The sequence below is a fragment of the Bactrocera oleae genome, chromosome 3, assembly GCF_042242935.1.
Source record: "Bactrocera oleae isolate idBacOlea1 chromosome 3, idBacOlea1, whole genome shotgun sequence".
NCBI classification, from domain to species: domain Eukaryota; kingdom Metazoa; phylum Arthropoda; class Insecta; order Diptera; family Tephritidae; genus Bactrocera; species Bactrocera oleae.
This window is the reverse complement of record NC_091537.1, coordinates 41,019,573-41,044,834: the sequence shown is the minus strand read 5'-3', so window position 1 is coordinate 41,044,834 and position 25,262 is coordinate 41,019,573. Positions and strand designations below refer to the sequence as shown.

The 25,262-nt window shown below is 35.1% G+C and overlaps 1 protein-coding gene across 6 annotated transcripts in view; it reads right to left on the bottom strand.

Annotated features, from left to right (window-relative positions):
* Window positions 1-10,654: 10,654 nt before the first annotated feature.
* vari (MAGUK p55 subfamily member vari) overlaps window positions 10,655-25,262 on the bottom strand; it is a 241,940-nt gene continuing 227,332 nt past the window's right edge. For 5 of the 6 annotated variants that reach the window (XM_070106559.1, XM_070106562.1, XM_070106561.1 and 2 more), the window contains 2 exons: window positions 24,028-24,102; window positions 10,655-10,980 (listed from right to left, as the gene is read on the bottom strand). In XM_070106559.1, coding sequence (XP_069962660.1) covers window positions 10,804-10,980; window positions 24,028-24,102 — 252 coding nt within the window. In that variant the 3' untranslated portion in view covers window positions 10,655-10,803. The remainder of the gene's footprint in view (window positions 10,981-24,027; window positions 24,103-25,262) is intronic. The other variant, XM_070106564.1, reaches the window with a different exon arrangement.

Below are 25,262 nucleotides of genomic sequence, written 5' to 3'. Positions count from 1 at the left end.
CTACTACCGCATTGGAATAAGTGTATTGAAGTTAAGGGAGATTATATTGCATAAAAAAATTTCGTACCAAAAACAGTATTTTTTTCAATTTGATCGCAGACACTTTGCAACTGTCACACAAATTGTGTCATCTAGAGGACTTTCATTTGGATCATCAATCACCCGCCTAGCACTACTAGGGACGTAGAAATCGGCCAAAAACCCTTTGCAACTTCCCTGCACACAAGCAAATTGTATCGTCTAGAGGGCGCTCAGGGCTTTCATAATCACGACCATCACCTGCCTAATTGTAAAAAGATGTTTAAATATACAAGATGCAAGCGATTGCACTATTGGAGTTGTATTTTGACAGCAAGGCCAACCAATATGCTTTATCTCAAGAACATTAAACAATCATTAGCAGAAATATGCGACGACAGACAAGGAATTTCTTGCAATCATGTACAAGTATGCAGTGACTTATTTTAGACCATACATATACGGAGCAAAATTTATACAGCTGATTCAGATATTGGTTTTGCATATGTTCGAAAAGACGAAAATCCCATCAGATTCTGTGACACCATTGAAAATCAGAATTGGTTTGCAATTCGGACAACTACGCAAATCTTTCTTGGATTCTACAACACCCCTGAATAATTTTAAATTTGTCAAAGGTACAAAAAGAGCAAAAGAAATAGAAAAAGAAGATTTATATAAGTAAATTTCACTTTACCATAGTAATGAGTCAATGCATAGCGGAATAAACGTTAGGTGCTGTATTAAGCCAAGATGGAAAACCTATTAAATTTATCTCTAAAACATTGAATTCCACAGAAAAAAATTATTCAATGAATGAGAAAGTACTTTATGCCATAGTTTGGGCATTAAAAACTTTAGGAAACTACCTTTACGGAGTATCAGATCTAGAAATACATACAGATCACCAACTATTAACTTTCACAGTATATAAAAGAAAGATACAAGATATATAAGAGGAAGAAATGAATTAGAAACACTATGAAAGTGGAAAGCAGGAACACCAGATCATGACGATTTAGTGTTAATAAATAATAAGTTAAACGAACTAATTGAAAATAACAACAAACAATACACAACAAACTCTGAAACTTTTAAAATCAATTAACAGAAACAATTTAAAATGTAAACGAATATTCACATGTTAAACTTTTATGAAAAAGAAATATCAATTTTTAATAACTGAGCTATAAAATATGGTTCACACGATAGCAAAAATATGAGGAAAAGATGAGATAAAAATACAATTCAAAATGAACACGGACGATTGACTATAACTGATTTAATGGACATTTCTAACTTTAAGATATTACAAATTAAAGATGTAATAGTTATATATATTATATTAAGTACCCAAAATTATAAAAGACTGCAAATATTATGAAGTAAGAGCAATCACACAAGAAGGCGGTAAATTATTAACTGGAAAAGAACCTCCACCGATTCGAATAAATTTTGGTGGAAAGTTTTGTCTTATCATAAATTGAAGTGGGGGTGACTTAGATGAACAAACTATTTGATTCCGTAGCCACACATGTGCACTTTAAGTAGAACAGGGTAGTGGCAATCAACGAAAAAGCAAAAATTTCAAAATAGCCGCACGTGTGCACTTTAAACCTACCCACTGAAGCTGGTTGTTCAGCCAACGGTTGTTGGCCAAATGTTGTTTGTAGACAAGTTTAAAAATTGTTCTTTCATATTTCTTTACATGTACATAAGATATCAAAATGACGACGGCAAAACGCAATTCTGTACTTTTGTGACCCTATAATGGTGTTAAGTGCATGAATTATTTTAAGAAATATATCAAAATACCTTTAAATTATTACTAATAACTCATAACAAAGTAAAAATTAATTAACATAAAATAATTTTAAAAAATTAATTAATAATAGTTCAATAAAAGGGAATATATTTCAAGTGGCATATCAATATTCCCTGTTTGGTATACCTACATATCATATTCTCTTCAATATTCGCTGTTGGGCATGTTAAAAGAGCTGTATGTGTACAGATTACCGCTGTTATAAAAGCGATAAATGTTATTTGTTTCTCCTGCTTGTGAGGTGAAATCCCCGGCTGAAATTTTACAAATGTTCGCTGTCGAACCTGCACCTTCTCGTTCATTTACGTTCTCTGGTTCAGCTACAAAGCAGGTGAAGTCACAACGATCAGCAAATAAGGTTATGGCATCAGTTTTTAGGGAAAACCGAATTAAAGTATGAATTGTTTTAGAATCCATCGTATTCACCAGATTTGGCTCCCAGCGGCTACTACCGCATTGGAATAAGTGTATTGAAGTTAAGGGAGATTATATTGCATAAAAAAATTTCGTACCAAAAACAGTATTTTTTTCAATTTGATCGCAGACACTTTGCAACTGTCACACAAATTGTGTCATCTAGAGGACTTTCATTTGGATCATCAATCACCCGCCTAGCACTACTAGGGACGTAGAAATCGGCCAAAAACCCTTTGCAACTTCCCTGCACACAAGCAAATTGTATCGTCTAGAGGGCGCTCAGGGCTTTCATAATCACGACCATCACCTGCCTAATTGTAAAAAGATGTTTAAATATACAAGATGCAAGCGATTGCACTATTGGAGTTGTATTTTGACAGCAAGGCCAACCAATATGCTTTATCTCAAGAACATTAAACAATCATTAGCAGAAATATGCGACGACAGACAAGGAATTTCTTGCAATCATGTACAAGTATGCAGTGACTTATTTTAGACCATACATATACGGAGCAAAATTTATACAGCTGATTCAGATATTGGTTTTGCATATGTTCGAAAAGACGAAAATCCCATCAGATTCTGTGACACCATTGAAAATCAGAATTGGTTTGCAATTCGGACAACTACGCAAATCTTTCTTGGATTCTACAACACCCCTGAATAATTTTAAATTTGTCAAAGGTACAAAAAGAGCAAAAGAAATAGAAAAAGAAGATTTATATAAGTAAATTTCACTTTACCATAGTAATGAGTCAATGCATAGCGGAATAAACGTTAGGTGCTGTATTAAGCCAAGATGGAAAACCTATTAAATTTATCTCTAAAACATTGAATTCCACAGAAAAAAATTATTCAATGAATGAGAAAGTACTTTATGCCATAGTTTGGGCATTAAAAACTTTAGGAAACTACCTTTACGGAGTATCAGATCTAGAAATACATACAGATCACCAACTATTAACTTTCACAGTATATAAAAGAAAGATACAAGATATATAAGAGGAAGAAATGAATTAGAAACACTATGAAAGTGGAAAGCAGGAACACCAGATCATGACGATTTAGTGTTAATAAATAATAAGTTAAACGAACTAATTGAAAATAACAACAAACAATACACAACAAACTCTGAAACTTTTAAAATCAATTAACAGAAACAATTTAAAATGTAAACGAATATTCACATGTTAAACTTTTATGAAAAAGAAATATCAATTTTTAATAACTGAGCTATAAAATATGGTTCACACGATAGCAAAAATATGAGGAAAAGATGAGATAAAAATACAATTCAAAATGAACACGGACGATTGACTATAACTGATTTAATGGACATTTCTAACTTTAAGATATTACAAATTAAAGATGTAATAGTTATATATATTATATTAAGTACCCAAAATTATAAAAGACTGCAAATATTATGAAGTAAGAGCAATCACACAAGAAGGCGGTAAATTATTAACTGGAAAAGAACCTCCACCGATTCGAATAAATTTTGGTGGAAAGTTTTGTCTTATCATAAATTGAAGTGGGGGTGACTTAGATGAACAAACTATTTGATTCCGTAGCCACACATGTGCACTTTAAGTAGAACAGGGTAGTGGCAATCAACGAAAAAGCAAAAATTTCAAAATAGCCGCACGTGTGCACTTTAAACCTACCCACTGAAGCTGGTTGTTCAGCCAACGGTTGTTGGCCAAATGTTGTTTGTAGACAAATTTAAAAATTGTTCTTTCATATTTCTTTACATGTACATAAGATATCAAAATGACGACGGCAAAACGCAATTCTGTACTTTTGTGACCCTATAATGGTGTTAAGTGCATGAATTATTTTAAGAAATATATCAAAATACCTTTAAATTATTACTAATAACTCATAACAAAGTAAAAATTAATTAACATAAAATAATTTTAAAAAATTAATTAATAATAGTTCAATAAAAGGGAATATATTTCAAGTGGCATATCAATATTCCCTGTTTGGTATACCTACATATCATATTCTCTTCAATATTCGCTGTTGGGCATGTTAAAAGAGCTGTATGTGTACAGATTACTGCTGTTATAAAAGCGATAAATGTTATTTGTTTCTCCTGCTTGTGAGGTGAAATCCCCGGCTGAAATTTTACAAATGTTCGCTGTCGAACCTGCACCTTCTCGTTCATTTACGTTCTCTGGTTCAGCTACAAAGCAGGTGAAGTCACAACGATCAGCAAATAAGGTTATGGCATCAGTTTTTAGGGAAAACCGAATTAAAGTATGAATTGTTTTAGAATCCATCGTATTCACCAGATTTGGCTCCCAGCGGCTACTACCGCATTGGAATAAGTGTATTGAAGTTAAGGGAGATTATATTGCATAAAAAAATTTCGTACCAAAAACAGTATTTTTTTCAATTTGATCGCAGACACTTTGCAACTGTCACACAAATTGTGTCATCTAGAGGACTTTCATTTGGATCATCAATCACCCGCCTAGCACTACTAGGGACGTAGAAATCGGCCAAAAACCCTTTGCAACTTCCCTGCACACAAGCAAATTGTATCGTCTAGAGGGCGCTCAGCGCTTTCATAATCACGACCATCACCTGCCTAAATGTAAAAAGATGTTTAAATATACAAGATGCAAGCGATTGCACTATTGGAGTTGTATTTTGACAGCAAGGCCAACCAATATGCTTTATCTCAAGAACATTAAACAATCATTAGCAGAAATATGCGACGACAGACAAGGAATTTCTTGCAATCATGTACAAGTATGCAGTGACTTATTTTAGACCATACATATACGGAGCAAAATTTATACAGCTGATTCAGATATTGGTTTTGCATATGTTCGAAAAGACGAAAATCCCATCAGATTCTGTGACACCATTGAAAATCAGAATTGGTTTGCATTTCGGACAACTACGCAAATCTTTCTTGGATTCTACAACACCCCTGAATAATTTTAAATTTGTCAAAGGTGCAAAAAGAGCAAAAGAAATAGAAAAAGAAGATTTATATAAGTAAATTTCACTTTACCATAGTAATGAGTCAATGCATAGCGGAATAAACGTTAGGTGCTGTATTAAGCCAAGATGGAAAACCTATTAAATTTATCTCTAAAACATTGAATTCCACAGAAAAAAATTATTCAATGAATGAGAAAGTACTTTATGCCATAGTTTGGGCATTAAAAACTTTAGGAAACTACCTTTACGGAGTATCAGATCTAGAAATACATACAGATCACCAACTATTAACTTTCACAGTATATAAAAGAAAGATACAAGATATATAAGAGGAAGAAATGAATTAGAAACACTATGAAAGTGGAAAGCAGGAACACCAGATCATGACGATTTAGTGTTAATAAATAATAAGTTAAACGAACTAATTGAAAATAACAACAAACAATACACAACAAACTCTGAAACTTTTAAAATCAATTAACAGAAACAATTTAAAATGTAAACGAATATTCACATGTTAAACTTTTATGAAAAAGAAATATCAATTTTTAATAACTGAGCTATAAAATATGGTTCACACGATAGCAAAAATATGAGGAAAAGATGAGATAAAAATACAATTCAAAATGAACACGGACGATTGACTATAACTGATTTAATGGACATTTCTAACTTTAAGATATTACAAATTAAAGATGTAATAGTTATATATATTATATTAAGTACCCAAAATTATAAAAGACTGCAAATATTATGAAGTAAGAGCAATCACACAAGAAGGCGGTAAATTATTAATTGGAAAAGAACCTCCACCGATTCGAATAAATTTTGGTGGAAAGTTTTGTCTTATCATAAATTGAAGTGGGGGTGACTTAGATGAACAAACTATTTGATTCCGTAGCCACACATGTGCACTTTAAGTAGAACAGGGTAGTGGCAATCAACGAAAAAGCAAAAATTTCAAAATAGCCGCACGTGTGCACTTTAAACCTACCCACTGAAGCTGGTTGTTCAGCCAACGGTTGTTGGCCAAATGTTGTTTGTAGACAAATTTAAAAATTGTTCTTTCATATTTCTTTACATGTACATAAGATATCAAAATGACGACGGCAAAACGCAATTCTGTACTTTTGTGACCCTATAATGGTGTTAAGTGCATGAATTATTTTAAGAAATATATCAAAATACCTTTAAATTATTACTAATAACTCATAACAAAGTAAAAATTAATTAACATAAAATAATTTTAAAAAATTAATTAATAATAGTTCAATAAAAGGGAATATATTTCAAGTGGCATATCAATATTCCCTGTTTGGTATACCTACATATCATATTCTCTTCAATATTCGCTGTTGGGCATGTTAAAAGAGCTGTATGTGTACAGATTACTGCTGTTATAAAAGCGATAAATGTTATTTGTTTCTCCTGCTTGTGAGGTGAAATCCCCGGCTGAAATTTTACAAATGTTCGCTGTCGAACCTGCACCTTCTCGTTCATTTACGTTCTCTGGTTCAGCTACAAAGCAGGTGAAGTCACAACGATCAGCAAATAAGGTTATGGCATCAGTTTTTAGGGAAAACCGAATTAAAGTATGAATTGTTTTAGAATCCATCGTATTCACCAGATTTGGCTCCCAGCGGCTACTACCGCATTGGAATAAGTGTATTGAAGTTAAGGGAGATTATATTGCATAAAAAAATTTCGTACCAAAAACAGTATTTTTTTCAATTTGATCGCAGACACTTTGCAACTGTCACACAAATTGTGTCATCTAGAGGACTTTCATTTGGATCATCAATCACCCGCCTAGCACTACTAGGGACGTAGAAATCGGCCAAAAACCCTTTGCAACTTCCCTGCACACAAGCAAATTGTATCGTCTAGAGGGCGCTCAGCGCTTTCATAATCACGACCATCACCTGCCTAAATGTAAAAAGATGTTTAAATATACAAGATGCAAGCGATTGCACTATTGGAGTTGTATTTTGACAGCAAGGCCAACCAATATGCTTTATCTCAAGAACATTAAACAATCATTAGCAGAAATATGCGACGACAGACAAGGAATTTCTTGCAATCATGTACAAGTATGCAGTGACTTATTTTAGACCATACATATACGGAGCAAAATTTATACAGCTGATTCAGATATTGGTTTTGCATATGTTCGAAAAGACGAAAATCCCATCAGATTCTGTGACACCATTGAAAATCAGAATTGGTTTGCATTTCGGACAACTACGCAAATCTTTCTTGGATTCTACAACACCCCTGAATAATTTTAAATTTGTCAAAGGTGCAAAAAGAGCAAAAGAAATAGAAAAAGAAGATTTATATAAGTAAATTTCACTTTACCATAGTAATGAGTCAATGCATAGCGGAATAAACGTTAGGTGCTGTATTAAGCCAAGATGGAAAACCTATTAAATTTATCTCTAAAACATTGAATTCCACAGAAAAAAATTATTCAATGAATGAGAAAGTACTTTATGCCATAGTTTGGGCATTAAAAACTTTAGGAAACTACCTTTACGGAGTATCAGATCTAGAAATACATACAGATCACCAACTATTAACTTTCACAGTATATAAAAGAAAGATACAAGATATATAAGAGGAAGAAATGAATTAGAAACACTATGAAAGTGGAAAGCAGGAACACCAGATCATGACGATTTAGTGTTAATAAATAATAAGTTAAACGAACTAATTGAAAATAACAACAAACAATACACAACAAACTCTGAAACTTTTAAAATCAATTAACAGAAACAATTTAAAATGTAAACGAATATTCACATGTTAAACTTTTATGAAAAAGAAATATCAATTTTTAATAACTGAGCTATAAAATATGGTTCACACGATAGCAAAAATATGAGGAAAAGATGAGATAAAAATACAATTCAAAATGAACACGGACGATTGACTATAACTGATTTAATGGACATTTCTAACTTTAAGATATTACAAATTAAAGATGTAATAGTTATATATATTATATTAAGTACCCAAAATTATAAAAGACTGCAAATATTATGAAGTAAGAGCAATCACACAAGAAGGCGGTAAATTATTAATTGGAAAAGAACCTCCACCGATTCGAATAAATTTTGGTGGAAAGTTTTGTCTTATCATAAATTGAAGTGGGGGTGACTTAGATGAACAAACTATTTGATTACATTATCTTTTATTGCTTGAAAGATTTTTCTTAGGATCTTTCTTTCGAAGATTTGCAGTTTGGTTTTGTCCTTTTCCGTAGCACAAAACTGGTCGAATGATGGTTTCACAGTTTCAAATGCGTATTGGTCACTTTATACCATATGTACTTGTATTACATATGTATAAATATGTATTTGGTTTTATCTTCAATAACCAATTTGGCTAGCTGCCACTTCAATATCAGCGAAAGTTTGGACTGGGCTTGGATGTTTTTGCTGACTATAGTGATCTCGACCCAGTATACTACGTATATTTGTGTAGCTCTATTCAATATGTGTCTAGTTCTTTTTGTGTTACTTATTTCATCACTATTTCCAGAGCGGTTACTCATTGGGACAGTCAGACACAGCATTGTTTGGACGCACTATACTCAAACCCGCCAACATTTAATAGCTCTTTAAAGTGTTCTCTCTTCTATTTTCTTCTTATCTGTAAGTATAGGTTGTCAAATATCTCCCTTCCGCTTTTTTGTCTTTTGAATTTCGCGGCTATGTACAAAGCGCTACAGAGCTCGTATCTGGCAACACTATACATAGTTTGAAAGGTCTTGACATAACCTACAAAACAACGCTATGCATGATTAGTTTGGATATTGCGTTCAACAGTTATAGACGTGTAAACATGGAGTTCACTAACGCCGAAATTCGCGCTATTTTAAAGTTTTCCTTCGTTTAAGGCAAATCCGCTAGAGAAACGTTCCGTGAGATTAATAGTGTTTTGGGGGATGGTACTCTATCACTTCGAACCGCGGAGGAATGGTTTCGACGATTCAGAGCCGGTGAAAACGACACCATAGATAAGCCAGCCGGCGGAAGACCTGTGACGACAAATACCGATCAAATCATGGAATACATCGAGTTAGACCGGCATATGGCATCTCGTGACATCGCCCAGGAGATGGGAGTTAGTCACCAAACCATTTTGAACCATCTGCAGAAGGCTGGATACAAAAACAAGTTTGATGTTTGGGTGCCGCATAATTTGACGCAAAAAAACCTTCTGGACCGAATCAACGCCTGCGATATGCTGCTGAAACGGAACGAACTCGTCCCATTCTTGAAGCGGATGGTGACCGGCGTCGAAAAATGGATCATATACGACAATATCAAGCGAAAACGGTCGTGGTCGAAGGCCGGTGAATCGTCCCAAACAGTGGCCAAGCCGGGATTGACGGCCAGGAAGGTTTTGCTGTGTGTTTGGTGGGATTGGAAGGGAATCATCCACTATGAGCTGCTCCCATACGGCCAGACGCTTAATTCTACCATCTACTGCGAACAACTGGACCGCTTGAAGCAGGCGATCGACCAGAAGCGTCCAGAATTGACCAACAGGAAGGGTGTAGTGTTCCACCAGGACAACGCCAGACCACACACTTCGTTGATGACTCGTCAGATGCTACGGGAGCTCGGATGGGAGGTTTAATCGCATCCACCATATAGCCCGGACGTAGCGCCAAGTGATTACCACCTGTTCCTGTCCATGGCGAATGCCCTTGGTGGTGTGAAGTTGAACTCAAAAGCGGCTTGTGAAAAGTGGCTGTCCGAATTCTTCGCAAATAAGGGGGGGGCTTCTACGAGGAAGGTATTATGAAGTTGCCGTCTAGATGGAAACAGATCATCGAACAAAACGGCGCATATTTTAACTAAATCCGATCACTGTAACACTTTTTATAAAGCATTGAATGAAGAGCAAAAAAGCGGAAGAGAGATATTTGACAACCTTAATTTCGCCCTTTTTGATTTTACATATATTTACCCTGGATTGCTTGTCGGATTCTTTTCTTTTTCTAACACGCCTTCTTCCAATGTATAAATCTTCAGCGGCTCGGGTTTATTTTAGAAACCTATTCTTTCTTCCTTCATTTTTAAGATCTATTTACACTCTTCATTGAACCACTCAGTGTTTTTGTTTTTAGTTACACTTCCAATTATACGATATGCTTATGTGTTGTCACAATTGTGATCGAGTTTTTTAAAGTTTTTCATTATTCGATGTTGTCAGATGATTTTTCTTGCTTTAACTCTTCGTCGACTTTAATCTGGTCTCTGCTTTAGACCGTGAGATTCACTAGTTCACTGGTGTTCCACTTTGGTTTTCACCACCTTCGAGATTTTATGGCGCAGTATTACCCTTACTAAATATTGATCACTGTCGCCATTCAGTTTTCTTAGACTGCGCACTATTAAATCAAACAATAAAAAAGCCATCTTCATCCCTCACAAAATTATTTATTCAAAAATATTTTGAAATACATTTAATGGATTGAATTACGTAATTCAGTTGTTAATTAAATGCCAATGAACCAAAACGTGTAAGATTAAGATTATTTTAAATTTAACGCAGATTATATAATTCGATTAGTATATCCAATTCACAGGGACCCACTGTTCCTCATGACTCATTTCGTCGAGTACTTTCACAACTTGTTGAAATGTGCTGTCAAAATCATTATTTACTATAACCATATCCAAATATTTCCCATAACGACGTTGATAGAAAGAGCTTTCTTCGACTGTGGCAATTAAATCATCTTCCTGTAATTAGAAAAAGTTGAAATTATATAAATTTTTCTTTAAAAAACATGTACAACGTAGTATTTTTTAAATACAATTTTTAAATTCTTGTTCGCGTTAAAATGGCTGTAGTTATTCAAGTAGAAAATACTTATTGCCCCGAAATTTATTAATTTCCCTACAAATTTGCATTAGGATATGGATGTACACTAATTTTAAATTAAAAAAATACTTATGATATATTATATATAATTTATATAGGGAACAACAGAAAGCGATACTATTAGATTAGATTAAAGTTGAAGAATCCACTGCGATACTGTGGACTAATGTGTTCTCTCCTATTAAAATAATATTTAATTTTATCAATGAAACTTAACAAAGCTTCTGCCACAGACACTCCTGGAGACACAAATATGGCTGCTTTTCATACAATTTTCCTCGCTTTCATATTTTCACATCGAAGCAAAGCATAGGGTATCTCAGATGAACGCTTTCCTTTCGCGCTTCTCTGATATATTATATAATTGGGTAATTCACAAGTTTTTTCTTAAGTCTTTTGTCGTATTTCAATAGTCTTAAAAAATTTGACACTTGTGAGCACCCCCTTACCGTTGTATGTCATATTGTTTAATATTTCTACACTTCACCAGCTGATAGTGAGAAATTAAAACTACAAAAATGCCACGAGAAAGTGGCAAAAATAAAATTAAAGATTCTTTATGTGAAAACTTTCTTTATTTTAAAACGGCAGTGTTTTGGCTGCATAAAATGATTTCCAACCAAAGAAACAACAAAATATTTTAATATTTCTTTTTTCATTAACTTAATTTACCTGAATATCGTGGCTTTCTTCCATATTGTTAATGAAATCTATTTAATTTTTTAATTTTTGACAATTAAACGTCAACAAGAAAAGAAGTAAACAGATACAGCTGATAGAATGGCACACTCAAAAACAGACCTCGCCGTGTTGTATTTGTCGTATTACAATTTTGCATGGAAAACAACAACAGTGTTGATATTACAGTCATAAAAAAATAAGACATATGTGTATGACACAATATGACACCTTGTGAATACCCAAATTATTTCTTGTTTTGTAATTTTCATCTTAACAGATTTGGTCAACTAAACTTACATACATGTTTCAAAAATGTATTTCAATCTGTTCATATGACTTATGATGTGCGATCCCGCGTCAATACATACCACTCGAATTCATATCCACAACACACAATACAAAACATCATACCACTTATCAACCGCCACCACAACATATCATTTAATCACCAAACAATCCATGCACATTCCCCACCAAGCCGCCCCAAAAGGATCAACCCGGCCGGAAAACTGCCTTTATAACTTTATCATCATGTAACATCAAAAAATTTTGTTCGCGTGCTTCCTCAGATGATAACAAAAAACAGTGGAAATACTTATTATAATTCAAAATATTAACTGTGTGTTGTTTAAAATAAATTTTATAAAAAATATTATATTCGAGTTTTTATTTTGATCATAAACGGAAAAGTGTAGTGCAAGTAAGTGATTGACGATCCAATTGATAAAAAAAAGAAATATGTAAGTAATATTATAAAAAATGCGACAGCTACCTGTCAAAGAATAAAAGAAGACGGTTGTCGAATATTTTGGTTCAGTTTGCTGTGCTTCTTCTCGTAAACTTTTACGTGATCTTACTCATATAAAAGCATACATCAAACTTGATCATCATAGAATATGTCTAGACAATACATACATAATACAAACATATGCGTTTATGATACATGCAATTCACATGCAATAATAAAGACTCAAAAATATATGTATATAGAGTTATAAGCACACAGCTTAACGAGATGCATCCATATGTAGCAAGTGATTACAGGAATTGTGAACTAAATGGGTACACACAAAAAAACATTTAAAAAGAAACCTAAATCACATATCACATAAAATAGATAACATACGAACAAACACACACGCACATATATTGAGTTATACAGTTATAAACAACACCAAGTCGTGTGACAATACATAAGTAAGTACGATTTCTAAATAGTATATATAGGACAAGCAATTATGTATATTATAAAATTAGAATGAATATATTCTCAGCTCAATGAAGATCTTTATTTTTCCTCCACTAGCGGTAAGAGTTTAAAGATTCTTCATTGAGTTTAAACCAAATTGTGAAGCAATGCGAAGCCAAAGTTATATGTAAATCAGCCTTTACAGTATTGTTACATAAGAATTTTTGATCACTCTTTGCGCATTATATACAAAAAAGTTCATTATTTATTGTTTCTGAAATCTTGTAATAAAACTGAAGTTCTCAACTGTTTCTTATTTGTGATATGTATAATATCGTGTATAAACCACTCTAGGACGATAAGTTATACGCAATTTACGTATATTTTAACATACTTGTTCAAATCTCAAAATCTCTGAAATTGGTTGTTGTGCAATATTTAACATGGCTGCCATTTGCTTTTGACTCAAAGTGTCATCTTCACCCAATATGGCTTGCAAGTCGGCGTCTTCAAACTTTTTTGATGGTCTTCCATGTCTTTTATTTCTCACATCAAAATCATTTTGGGCTTGTGGAAGGTCTGACTTTATTTACTTTTGGCATTGCAGTAAAAATAATATAGACAATATTTTCATTCAATTTCATCAAAATAACTAACACAAATTACATATGGTATATTATTTATAATCTACGTTTACTAGAATAATAAAATGAATTTTATGCAGTATAGAAATTTCATATACTGATTCTAATCGATGGTTTGAAGTTAACTAGAAGTTCGAAAACGAAACGAAAGGGTCAATAAATATAAAAGAGGTCACTATTTTCTATTTATATTACAACGCCATTAATGATAGGGCCAAAATTACTGTGCTGCTCATACGAAAAATCCTTCCTGATTACAACCCCAGTTTTATTGTTTACTAGAAGTTTTGGCCACGTGATTTTTGGCTAAGATATACAAGATCTATGTACTAATAATAACGACGTGATGTTAAAATGAAATAAAACACTTAAGTTTGGTCAAAATGCTTTTTTTTTGTAGATTTGTATTAAGCACAAATCAACATAAAATGTTAAAATCTGTATTTTATTAATCTTATATTCAAAGTTGTTAGTTGATGATATCTAACATGATATTGTGAACTCCGTACAATTACAACTACTAACAATTTATTATTATGAGTCTACGTAAAATACAAATATGCCACAGTCAACATTCGGAATGCGCCCGCGCACTTAACTTTGTTTTTCATACAATATCGATTATCCCTTTTCTGGGATAAGCAAAAATCGAAAACGAACCAAAACGCGTCCAAGCAAAACAGCTGTCAAAATTTAACTCACTCTTGAGCTCGATCACTGGATTGCTAAATTAAAGTCCAAATTTAATGCTATACACTTATCTTTATTTCCAATTCCAACAACTTAACACTTATTGCTCGCTATTCGATTCTTAATTGCTCTTTACACGGCAACACTCTAATTAGAACTGTGTCTGCTGCACAATCCGGCAGCCCTTATATAGTAAATGTTTAACAAAAGTTCGCTACTAGAACATTCTGGCAACTACGAATTCGCTGTCTAGTGGCTTCTGGCTGTTTATCGTCAATTCTGATTTGTTCTGGTACTCGTGTTCGCCACACTGCCCTCTACCTAAGTCTGTTCGTCCCGATTAGACATATTTGCGGTACCAAACGCTGCAAGCCGTTCCAGATAAACCACCTTCATTTTATTCCTTGGTCTTCCAATGGTTTGTATGCGATACACTACATCATTGAGTCGTTTAACAACCTGGTATGGTCCTGACCAATTACACTGTAATTTCGGAGACAGCCCTTTCTTTCGTTGTGGGTTATATAACAATACCCAATCGCCTTCAATAAAACACTCAGAGTTTATTGCCTTGTCGTATTTTGCTTTCATCTTATCGCTCATAATTTTGGTGTGCTGTCTCACCATAACATGTATATCCCTCATCTCGTCTTCTAGGATGCTATTGCATTCCTTAGTATTCCTTCCTCCGTTGGCGTTAATTCCAAATTTTAAATCAATCGGTAGTCGAAGATTATTACCAAAAATTACCCTTTCTGGAGTCTGCCCCGTTGTTTCATGTACAGCAGACCGATAAGCCTTCAGGAACAAGGATATATGAGTATCCCATTCTTTTTGTTACTTGTCCACAACTTTCCTCAAATGTTCATCCAAAGTTCGATTGAATCGTTCTACCATGCCATCGGACTGCGGATGTAGTGCAGTTGTACGGGTTTTCCGGACACCCAGCTTCTGTCATATCTCCTGTATTAGAGCTGATTCTTAATTTCTCCCTTGGTCAGAATGTGATTCTATCGGAACACCATATCTCGATACCCAATTGTTGATGAATACATCCCCTACTGTTCCTGCCTCTTGGATAGGAATTGCGTACACATCTGGCCACTTGCTGAATAGTCCAATAGTTGCCTAATTTACTGATAGAAAATGGACCAGCTACATCCATGGCTACTCGCTCAAACGGCGCACCTGAATTGTACTGCTTCATCTGACCATGACTTGGACCGCGGCCCTTTAGCAGCAATGCACTCGACACAATTGGCGATCCACTCCGTAACTGATTGACGACAACCAACCCAATAAAATCTTTGTTTTAATTTCTCCAAGGTTTTAGTGATACCTATGTGTCCTCCACTTGGACCGTTGTGAAGCTCGTTGAGAACTTCAGGAATTCTTACTTTTGGAACAATCATCAGAGCTCGTGAACTTTGCCCATCTTCGCTTTCCCATACGCGATGCAAGCAGCCAGACACTAACTTCAAACTATTCCATTGTGCCCAATAAGCCTTTGCGACTGGGCTTTCTGCAGCTATTTCTTCTATCGTTGGACGTTTATTCATCTCCAATCCGTGTATTACACTTTTCAAATCTGGATCCTTTTGCTGACATTTCCGTAGCTTCTCCGGATCCCAGTCTGATGTTATAGTCATTAATCGGACATCTATATTGTCTTCTTTGGACTCAGCATTTCGTTTCCGCCCAACTGGATTATTGAGCTTGTTATAATTGCGTGCAATATGGCTACTATGCTCTATAGATTTCTGTGCATAAGCTAAGTGAGCTAACCTCGCAATCTCTATAGAAAACTCCTGCAGAGACTCATTGGCTTTCTGGCGGCGATTTCGCAACTCCATTTGAAAGATATGTTTCCTGTGCTCACTACCATACCGTCTTTCTTATCAACCATCAACATTTCATAACTACTCGTCTCGTAGTTTGGAATGGTCTGTAATATCTCCGCTGCAGATCCTTTTAATACAACGAATGCAGCTACTTTATCTTCAGCGTTCCAATTATTTGAAGATGCTGTCTTTTTGAATTGAAGCTTAAAAACGTGGAACGGAACAGTGCCATCAAAGGATGGAGGTTTTACCTTGGCAGAAGCTGTTTACACAATTGGCCAATTTAATTGTAGCTCGCGGAGACGATCTTTTAATTCATCAATTTCAGTTTAAATTTTATCCCGCTCTTGCGAAATCTGTGTGAACACTTCTGCTATTTGTGAGGTCATCTGTGCTGATATACGTGCATCTTGCGCTGCGAACTGCTCTTCCAACTGTGCAGATATACGTGCATCTTACGTTGCGAACTGCTCTTCCAACCGCGTTTCTAACGAAGACAATTGGGATTGTTGTGTCAACATTTTTGATGACACCTCTGCTATTTGTTGGGTTATAGGTGCATCCTGCTCTTTAAATTGTGTCGATATTTCTGTTGATATTTGAGACACACGTGTGGCCTGCTCTTTAATTTGTGTCGACATTTGCGATATTGCGGCAAAAACCATGTTTATGTCCACAATCTTTGACGAGCATTGAGCCTCTTCCTTTTCTTCTATCTTTGTTGTCTCTTCTTATAATTCCATGTGAAAGACATATTCCTCAACATTAATGTTATCCGCCTCCATGGCCTCTCCTTTTTAATCCATTTGTCGCCAAACCACGTTGCTCCAGCTCCTTTTTCAGTTGTGGAATCTTCAGATCGTTAAACTTGGCCATTTTTAAATAATCATCTCCTTGGGAATTTATTTGACAATCCCACTTCTGACACCAATTGTAACGGATTTCTCGATAAATCGTCTTACTATAACTCACTCTTGAGCTCGATCACTGGATTGTTTAATTAAAGTCCCAATTTAATGCTATACACTTATCTTCATTTCCAATTCCAACAACTTAACACTTTTTGCTCGCTATTCGAACTTACAACTTATTATTTATAGCTTAATTGGTCTTTACACGGCAACACTCTAATTAGAACTGTGTCTGCTGCACAATCTGGCAGCCCTTATTTAATAAATTTTGAACAAAAATTCGCTACTAGAACATTCTGGCAACTACGAATTCGCTGTCTAGTTGCTTCTGGCAGTTTATCGTCAATTCTGATTTGCTCGTGTTCGCCACAATATCATAGACGTATTGGTTTTTTGCCGCCGATATTGCCCGTTTATTTCACCATAAATGGTTATTACAAATATTGAAAGAATAGAAAACCTTGCTGAATAAACTGTCTTCTTTTGTGAAGTGGCTGAAATCTGAGAGAAATGTTATTATTCTGGTCGAGGTGTCAATTGCAACCTTAGCATTTTCAATATCTAACAACTGCTTCAAAAATATAATCGCATATTTTGGCGATATCAGAAACTGGTGTTTCGTTGATTTTCAGGTTTAGCCAACCTTCAGATGAAGCCAACGCTAGGACACCTCATTTTGCGATCGGATCTTTGCCAAAAGCAATGATATTAGCAACGTTTTTCCAGTATCCAGGGGAGTATCAAAAAATGCACAGCTTGTATTATCGTACGTTATTCTTTGTTGATCATTCAAATGTGCAACTGAAATTTTCTTTGTAGTGTAGGAAGATTTGAGTGGAAACATGTCGATATTTTATTTCCAAACAGAGTTTGAATTTGATGCGGCGTTGAAGATACCATAGAGCGAAATGCTTAGGCGTAATATCTCAATGCGAATAGTTCTAGAACAACTCTAGTAGTTGGCACGCCTTACGATAAGACGGACAAAGATGTCCATCAACTGTTATCAGTTGTTTAATAACGTTGTAATAGTTACAGAATAACAGTTAACTTTATAAGTTTCGTGTGACGTTCGACAGATGACTAAAATATATACATTCGACAACCAACTAACATCCGATCTTTTTTATTCCAATAAAAGCAACATAATAATTTTATTCTTTACACACCAATCATGATGCAATTATACAAAAGGTGTTCCAAAAACAGTGGTATGACTTTTTTTTTTTTTTTAAACACTAATTTTAACGGAATTCAAATGTTTTCTATTCAATGTGAAGTACAATTTATACAATTTAGTTTTGAATATCACTGCATTCAAATGGCCTCCATGACTTCTTTTGCAAGAATAAATGAACCGAATTTTCGAGTACTCTTTTCACTAAATCAAGTCGTATGTCAGAATAGCACGTTTACTATTGACTTCTAAGACTTGAAGAGAGTCTTGTTTATTGCTAAAGACCAATGACTTCAAATAACCCCGCAAGAAGTAGTCTAATGGTGTTAAATCACAACATCTTGGAGGCCATTTAATGTCACAATTTCTTGAAATTATTGAATGTCCAAACTTTTCTTGCAATAATTCGTTTGTTGCATGTGCTGTGTGGCACGTAGCCCCGTCTTGTTGGAACCGGATATTGTCAAGTTCAACTTCTTCCAATTGCGGTGAATTTAATGGTTGTTCAGGTTGATTCAGGGATTTTCTTCGCAACAGAATCGACAGTTTTGTTTATCTATACTAATATTATAAATGCGAAAGTCCGTTTGTTTGTTAAGCTTTCACGCAAAAACTACTTAACAGATCATCATGAAATTTTGAACATATACTCTTAGAGGTGTCAGAATGAACATAGGATACTTTTTATTACAAAATTTATAAATTTTTTACGGATTATTAAAAAAATTATTTTGGAAGTTTATATATGTTTGGAAAATAAATTTGAAAATTTTTAAATTGAAAAAAAAAAGTTTGGCAGAAATGATTGTTTGTCGAAAAAATTAAAAATGAAAGAAAACATAAATGTATAAAACACGTAAATCAGAGAAATAACACAAATATGGATTCGATGCGAGCGAAGCCGCGGGAAAAAGCTAGTTTGATAATAAAATTGTAATTGATTAAAAAAAATTACAGATCATATCATATTACAAAAGGCCGAAAAGACACTTAAAAATCATAACATCTATAATGGAAAACGCTTTACAAGTTGTCTTACTTCAGAGCGTGCTTCTTCTTACGAAAAAAAGTTTAATTCTTAGTGTCAAACAAAACTCTTTTTACAATCTATTCATACAATTTTTATTGGCACGTCAAATCGTAGTTTTTTCTGGATGAAATGGCAGCTCTCGAATCTCTTCAGGTTGCTCTTTCTCCCAAATGCAGCAATTTAGATTGTTAACATACCCATTGAGCCAGAAATGGGTCTCATCGCTGAACAATATTTGGCTCGAAAACGTCGGATCTGCTTGGAACTTTTTAAGAGCTCATTGAGCGAAGCGATGCCGCTTGGGAAGGTTAAGCGGCTTCAGTTCTTGCACAAGCTGTATTTTGTACGCTTTCAATTTAAGATTTCTCTCTCCAGGGTCTTCGTTTACACTTTCAGCTACGGCTGCTATATTTCCTTCACCGCGTGCTGGGTGTGGATTCGGTCGAATATTATCCAATAATGAATGCTGGGTCTCAAGATAGGTGATGGTGTTGGGAATAGTACGCTCATGATGCCAAACAATACTAAACAAAAATAACATACCGCTACATGGATCACTCGTTATATAGAAAAATATTCCAAAAATATCAACGGGACGAACATCTATTTGTATGGTAAAATAAAATTGTCGTTTTTAGTATTTTCCTCGCAATTTTTCCATATTTTCTCACCCCTTAGACCTTCCCTGGCCTTACACGACTATTTTAAGACTAAAACAAGTTGGGAAGGGCAAAGTTCGGGTGTAGCCGAACATTTCATACTCTTGCAACTTGCTAGGATCAAATTCGGGAAAATACCTTTAGGTTGGCAAAACTTCATATTAAAAATTTTGCGAAAGAATTCAACATTCATTATTCGACAAAATCGTGAACGAATTACTATTAAATTCGGTATTTTATTAAATTATATTATAGGTCATAGGCTCAATTAGTAATATAATTTTATTTGACATCCCGTGAACAAAAATTATATTAAAATCATCCTAAAGTGAGATATATCTGATATAAACTTAACCGAATAGGCTAAATATATTGAGTTGACGTGGAAAACGTCAACCAGAGGATTGGAATTCATTATATTAGGTATATGAGGTTTAGACCAAGGTATAGACCAATTCCAATCTAATCCAACGCTACATCACATAATTTTTATGAAAACTTGTCCATTTAACTTCATTAAACAATCACACGCGGAAAGATGGAAATCCTTTTATGGTTTATATTGGGGATATAGAAAGGGACGGCCTAATTGCATTAATTTTGACATTGCTCAGATAAACCTATTTTTGAAGCAATTTTATATACTTATAAATAATACTAACTGACCGGCACTTGTTAGAACAACTAAAATCATTATAAGTAGTATATGGGAGTTGGAGGTAGCTTTGACCCGATTTGATCAAATTTTGCAAAATCACATACTACTACATCCCACAGACTAATAAAATGCTTTCAGGGTTTCATTAAGGTACCTCACATACCATCACCAATCATATGAAGTAAAGTCAGCCGGATGTTCAAAAGTGCTGATATAAGTTATATGGGGCCTAGGTCAAGTTTTCGTACAAGTTTATCAATTTTAGGCACTCAATTTATTTAAGATAAGTAACTCACATATTGGTCGATATATGGGGTATAAAATCAGCCGAAAGTTCAAAAATCCTTCAATGAGTTATATGGGGGTTAAGGGAAATATTGACTAAATTCAATCAATTTTTATATTTATCAGATATATATTATTAGAAATTTTCAATTTCAATGATATATCTTACACATAGACTACTATTTTCGGTAGGAAGTCAGCCATAGGCTTTCGGGTCCACATTTACGGTATCTGGGGGCTTAAATAGTTATAGTTCGGTTTTGAGAATTTTTAGACCTGAGATGACAATATTCGAGCAAATTTTTATTCCGATATATTAATTGGTTCTTGATTTGTATACTGGAAAGTGAAAATACAAGATGTTATTTAAAGTAGCGGTATATGGGAGTTAGGCGTGATTGTGGTTCGTTTCGCTTATTTTAGCACTGTGGTGGTGTAGGTCCGAAGATATGTGATTTCACTTAAATTTGGCCGGGGCCACTACCATCGTCCAATTTTGACACCTGCTCCTATTTAGCTATTAATGGTGTTTTGTGAGCATGGCAGTGGTCCGATTACGCCAATCTACGAACTCGTGATCATTTTTTTGCCAAGGAACACGTGTACCAAGTTTCATTAAGATATCTCAATTTTTATTCAAGACAGTCGGACAGACAGTAACTCGGAATTCAACTCGTCTTGTCATCATAATTATTTACATATATATAACACCATATATGTCTATACTCCTAGGTGTGAGAGTATCCTCAAGCCGGTCAGATGTGCCAGTGAACGGTCGGCCTGAATATGGAAGCGGTGGGCAGGGTTGGAGATGTCTGAAAATAAGCAATACTAGAAAATTTGACATTACCTCTGCCCTTCGTGCTCGAGTCTGTTGTGATACTACAATTCGTATCTCCCAACTTGTGCTGATTCTTCTGAGTAAGGAGTCCATCGACCAAAAGGTGTCATCAGCTATGATAAGGTGGCTCTTTTGATTCCCCTACCCATGTCAGGCCGGGTGTCCCACGGCCCTCGGAGTGACGGGAGAGAAGGGAACTGAGCCTAAACAGGCATTGAGAGTCTTCTGCGAAGCCATAAAGGGCTGTCAAGAATCCATTGGAGTATTTGAGATATAGGGTGGTAACTCGTGTATGAGCAGAGATGAGTCGCTACATTTACTCCTGGACGTTCTATGAAACAAGTACCCCTTGGAGGGCACCGAAAAAGCTATGCAGCATTTCGCCTGCAAACTTCAGTGTGCGGGTTAGGCCACATTCCGAAAGCCTCACTCTCTCACGTAACTACTAAGAACTATATCTACTGCTACAGAAAAGCAACAGGAAACATAGAAACATGTGGGATCTAACACCAAAACTGTTGTTTTGGCACTGCAAAACTGTAGTTAAGCCAATAACGTTTTATTGGATTGTTCTCTGGTGGAGGGCGCTCTGATAAACTGTATTACCTAAGCAGCTGGAACGTGTTCAAGAACGGAAGACTGCTTTACATTTAGGGCGGTTGGGTACATGATGGGTCTCAAGCAGGAACATATTGAAATACTACACTACTTCGATTGCATTCTTGATAATCTAGATCACTGCACCAAGGAACTTTCTCCTGGTGGTTGCTTCTCTGCTCACACACCTGCGAGGGGTAAGGCGAAGCTATTGGAAAAGAGGTGCTGTGAGTTTTTTTACGGATGCATTGAAGCTATAGGCAGCGTAGGATGTGGAGTATTTTGCCGGGAGCTATAATAGCGAAGTGTGTGACCTCAATCGCATCAAGCTTCTTCCGAATAAGGCACAGCCGATAAGTTTGCTAGAGAGGGCACCCTTACCCTAATTTCATCTGATTAGAAGCGAGTCGGTACTCTGTCTCTTTTACGCTATAGCGTTGGCCCTCCCGTGAGGTCTGCAAGCGCTGATTAACAACCAGAACTTGTGGAGCTGTGAGATCCTTTTGGCCCGTAAAGATCCTTTGAACTACTTAGTATGAAGTTTTATGGAGGATAGCAAGTTGGAAGTATTTAGGCACTTTCTCCAACTTTTGCCAGACTGATATTTAAATATCTCAGAAGATACACCTTCGACAAAGCACCTTAACAAATTTGTGGTAAAATCAAAATTCTTTGTAGATCTATGAGGATCTGCTGATCCATTTGTATAAGTTTTCTCGGGTATCAAAAGTAATCAATCTCTGGCGCTAGGATAAACCCAATGACCTAACGTAACCTAAGTTCTGTGTATTATCGAATAAATATTATCAATTTCATTTGTGAGTCGATATTGAGATCATCAAATTCGGTTTATATTTAATCGAAGTTCATTTCAGTATCTTCGATATTCAATTCATATATTACAGTGCCATTTAGCAAGATAAATTTTTAATCAATATTTCGAAAACTCTAGTTAATACAGTACGTAAATGGATCATATTTGGTTTAGTACAACATTTTTTTATATAAAATATAAGTGGCATTTGCTAGCCGGTAATTACCACAAATTATAAGAGTTTGCAGTGTGTAAAAAATCCATCAAAGTAAGGTATCATTTCATTTTGATGGAAAGCTAAGAGTTTTACAAGAAAATATACGAGTAATAAATCAATATACTTTTTCTCTACTTATTTAGTATGAATATAAAAGTTTCACATCAATTTTTTTATTTTACTTCTTTCTCAAAACAAATCAATCTAAAATTTACACGCCAAAATATGAATGAAATTATAACGCGCATAAGTTTATATTAAGAGTAAGATATCTCTAGTTCTCAATAATATAATTTATAGTTCGCTAACTTAATTAGAATTTCGCAGATACAAAATTGTGACTCATATGCTTTGTGAGTGGTTAACATGCAATTAAAAAGGTTGTACTCATTATTTAGTTACAGTTAATTTGATTCTCCTTTGGCAATATTACTGTTCCGATTGCTTCTGTGCACGTCTTTGCAAAAATTATACAGTGAAATAAATAACGAGCCACAAAATGTAGTGATTAAATAGCAATCACATACAATATATAACATTTGCAATTTTTATTAAATTAAAAAAATATATATTTAAAAATAGCAAAAAAGTCAACAACTGTATTAATGCAATAGCCCGACTAAGCAAATTCGATTAATATAATATAATAGATTACAGAGACAATGTATTACCTCATATAGGGAAGCAAGTGATTCCAGAGTACGCGCACGTCGAGAGCTATAACGAATTGATGATTGTCGATCGAACTAAAACAAAGAGACATATAAAATAATAAATCATATCAAACCATCAAAAGATCAGATAAAGTTGGATCAATAATATCTCTTCGAATTTAGGATTAATTAAAACCTCTCAATATTCATCGCTGGTTTTAGGTAAGGAAAAGCTGAGTTCGGATGTAACCGAACATTTTATGCTCTCACAATTTGCACGGATCAAGGTCGGGGAAATACTTCCAAGTGTTGGCAAAACTTTCAGTTAAAAATTTTTGCGTAAGAATACAGCATTCATAATTCTACGAAACCGTGAATGGATTACAATTATACTTCTTACCTTATTAACTTTGTAACGAAGCTTTTTGCTGCCCCCTGCTTCTTATGATTTGCTGAGGTATACTCGCCATGTCCAGGGTTCGTTACAATAAATTTGTAAACTGTGGGGCTCTTTTTACAAATCGTACTTTATTCAATTTAATCACAAAATGGTGTCTTCCGCGTTGTAGTAGAGCCACCCGATGATAGCGCTATGACAGAGTAGCGGTTTACGTGGCCCGTTAGCGTGTCACTATCACGTGGAATTACGGAGGGCAGTGGCAGCGGCCGCGATGCCAAGCGTTGAGCAGGTCAGAGGATCGACTCCCTACCCACTTCACACGTGACTTCCAGCCTTCGCCTAAGGAGTAAAATGCCTGCCAGAGGATCGACTCACTGCGAGACATTCACTCCTTACCGCAGTAACGTCGTCCGCCTTTCCGCGCTTCCATTGAATAGCTCTTATACGATAGCGTATACTACTCTGCCGCGCTCTGGGTGTGGTAAGCGGCTTAGGATGACTTACGTTTTGTCCCGTTGTGATGATGGCTTCGAAGGCGATTCTACCGCTGCGTGAGTTGACGCTCGTGTGTGCTACGACGACGACGCCCAGATGTTTCTGAAATTTCTAAAATTAACTTTTTTTTTTCTTTGGTTTTCGTTAAAAAAAAATTTCCAATTAACTTAAGTTATAAATTTGTAATTCTCCTGTTTTTTTTTTTTTTTCTTTAAACTGTTACGGCTGTGTGGTACGGTTTCAATTCGCTGATGTTCACCGCTTTCTCCTTTCCACCGTCAATTTTTCGAAGTTGGACGATCACTGGTGGGATATACCTGAGAATTTGATAAGGGCCATCATACTTCGGGGCTAACTT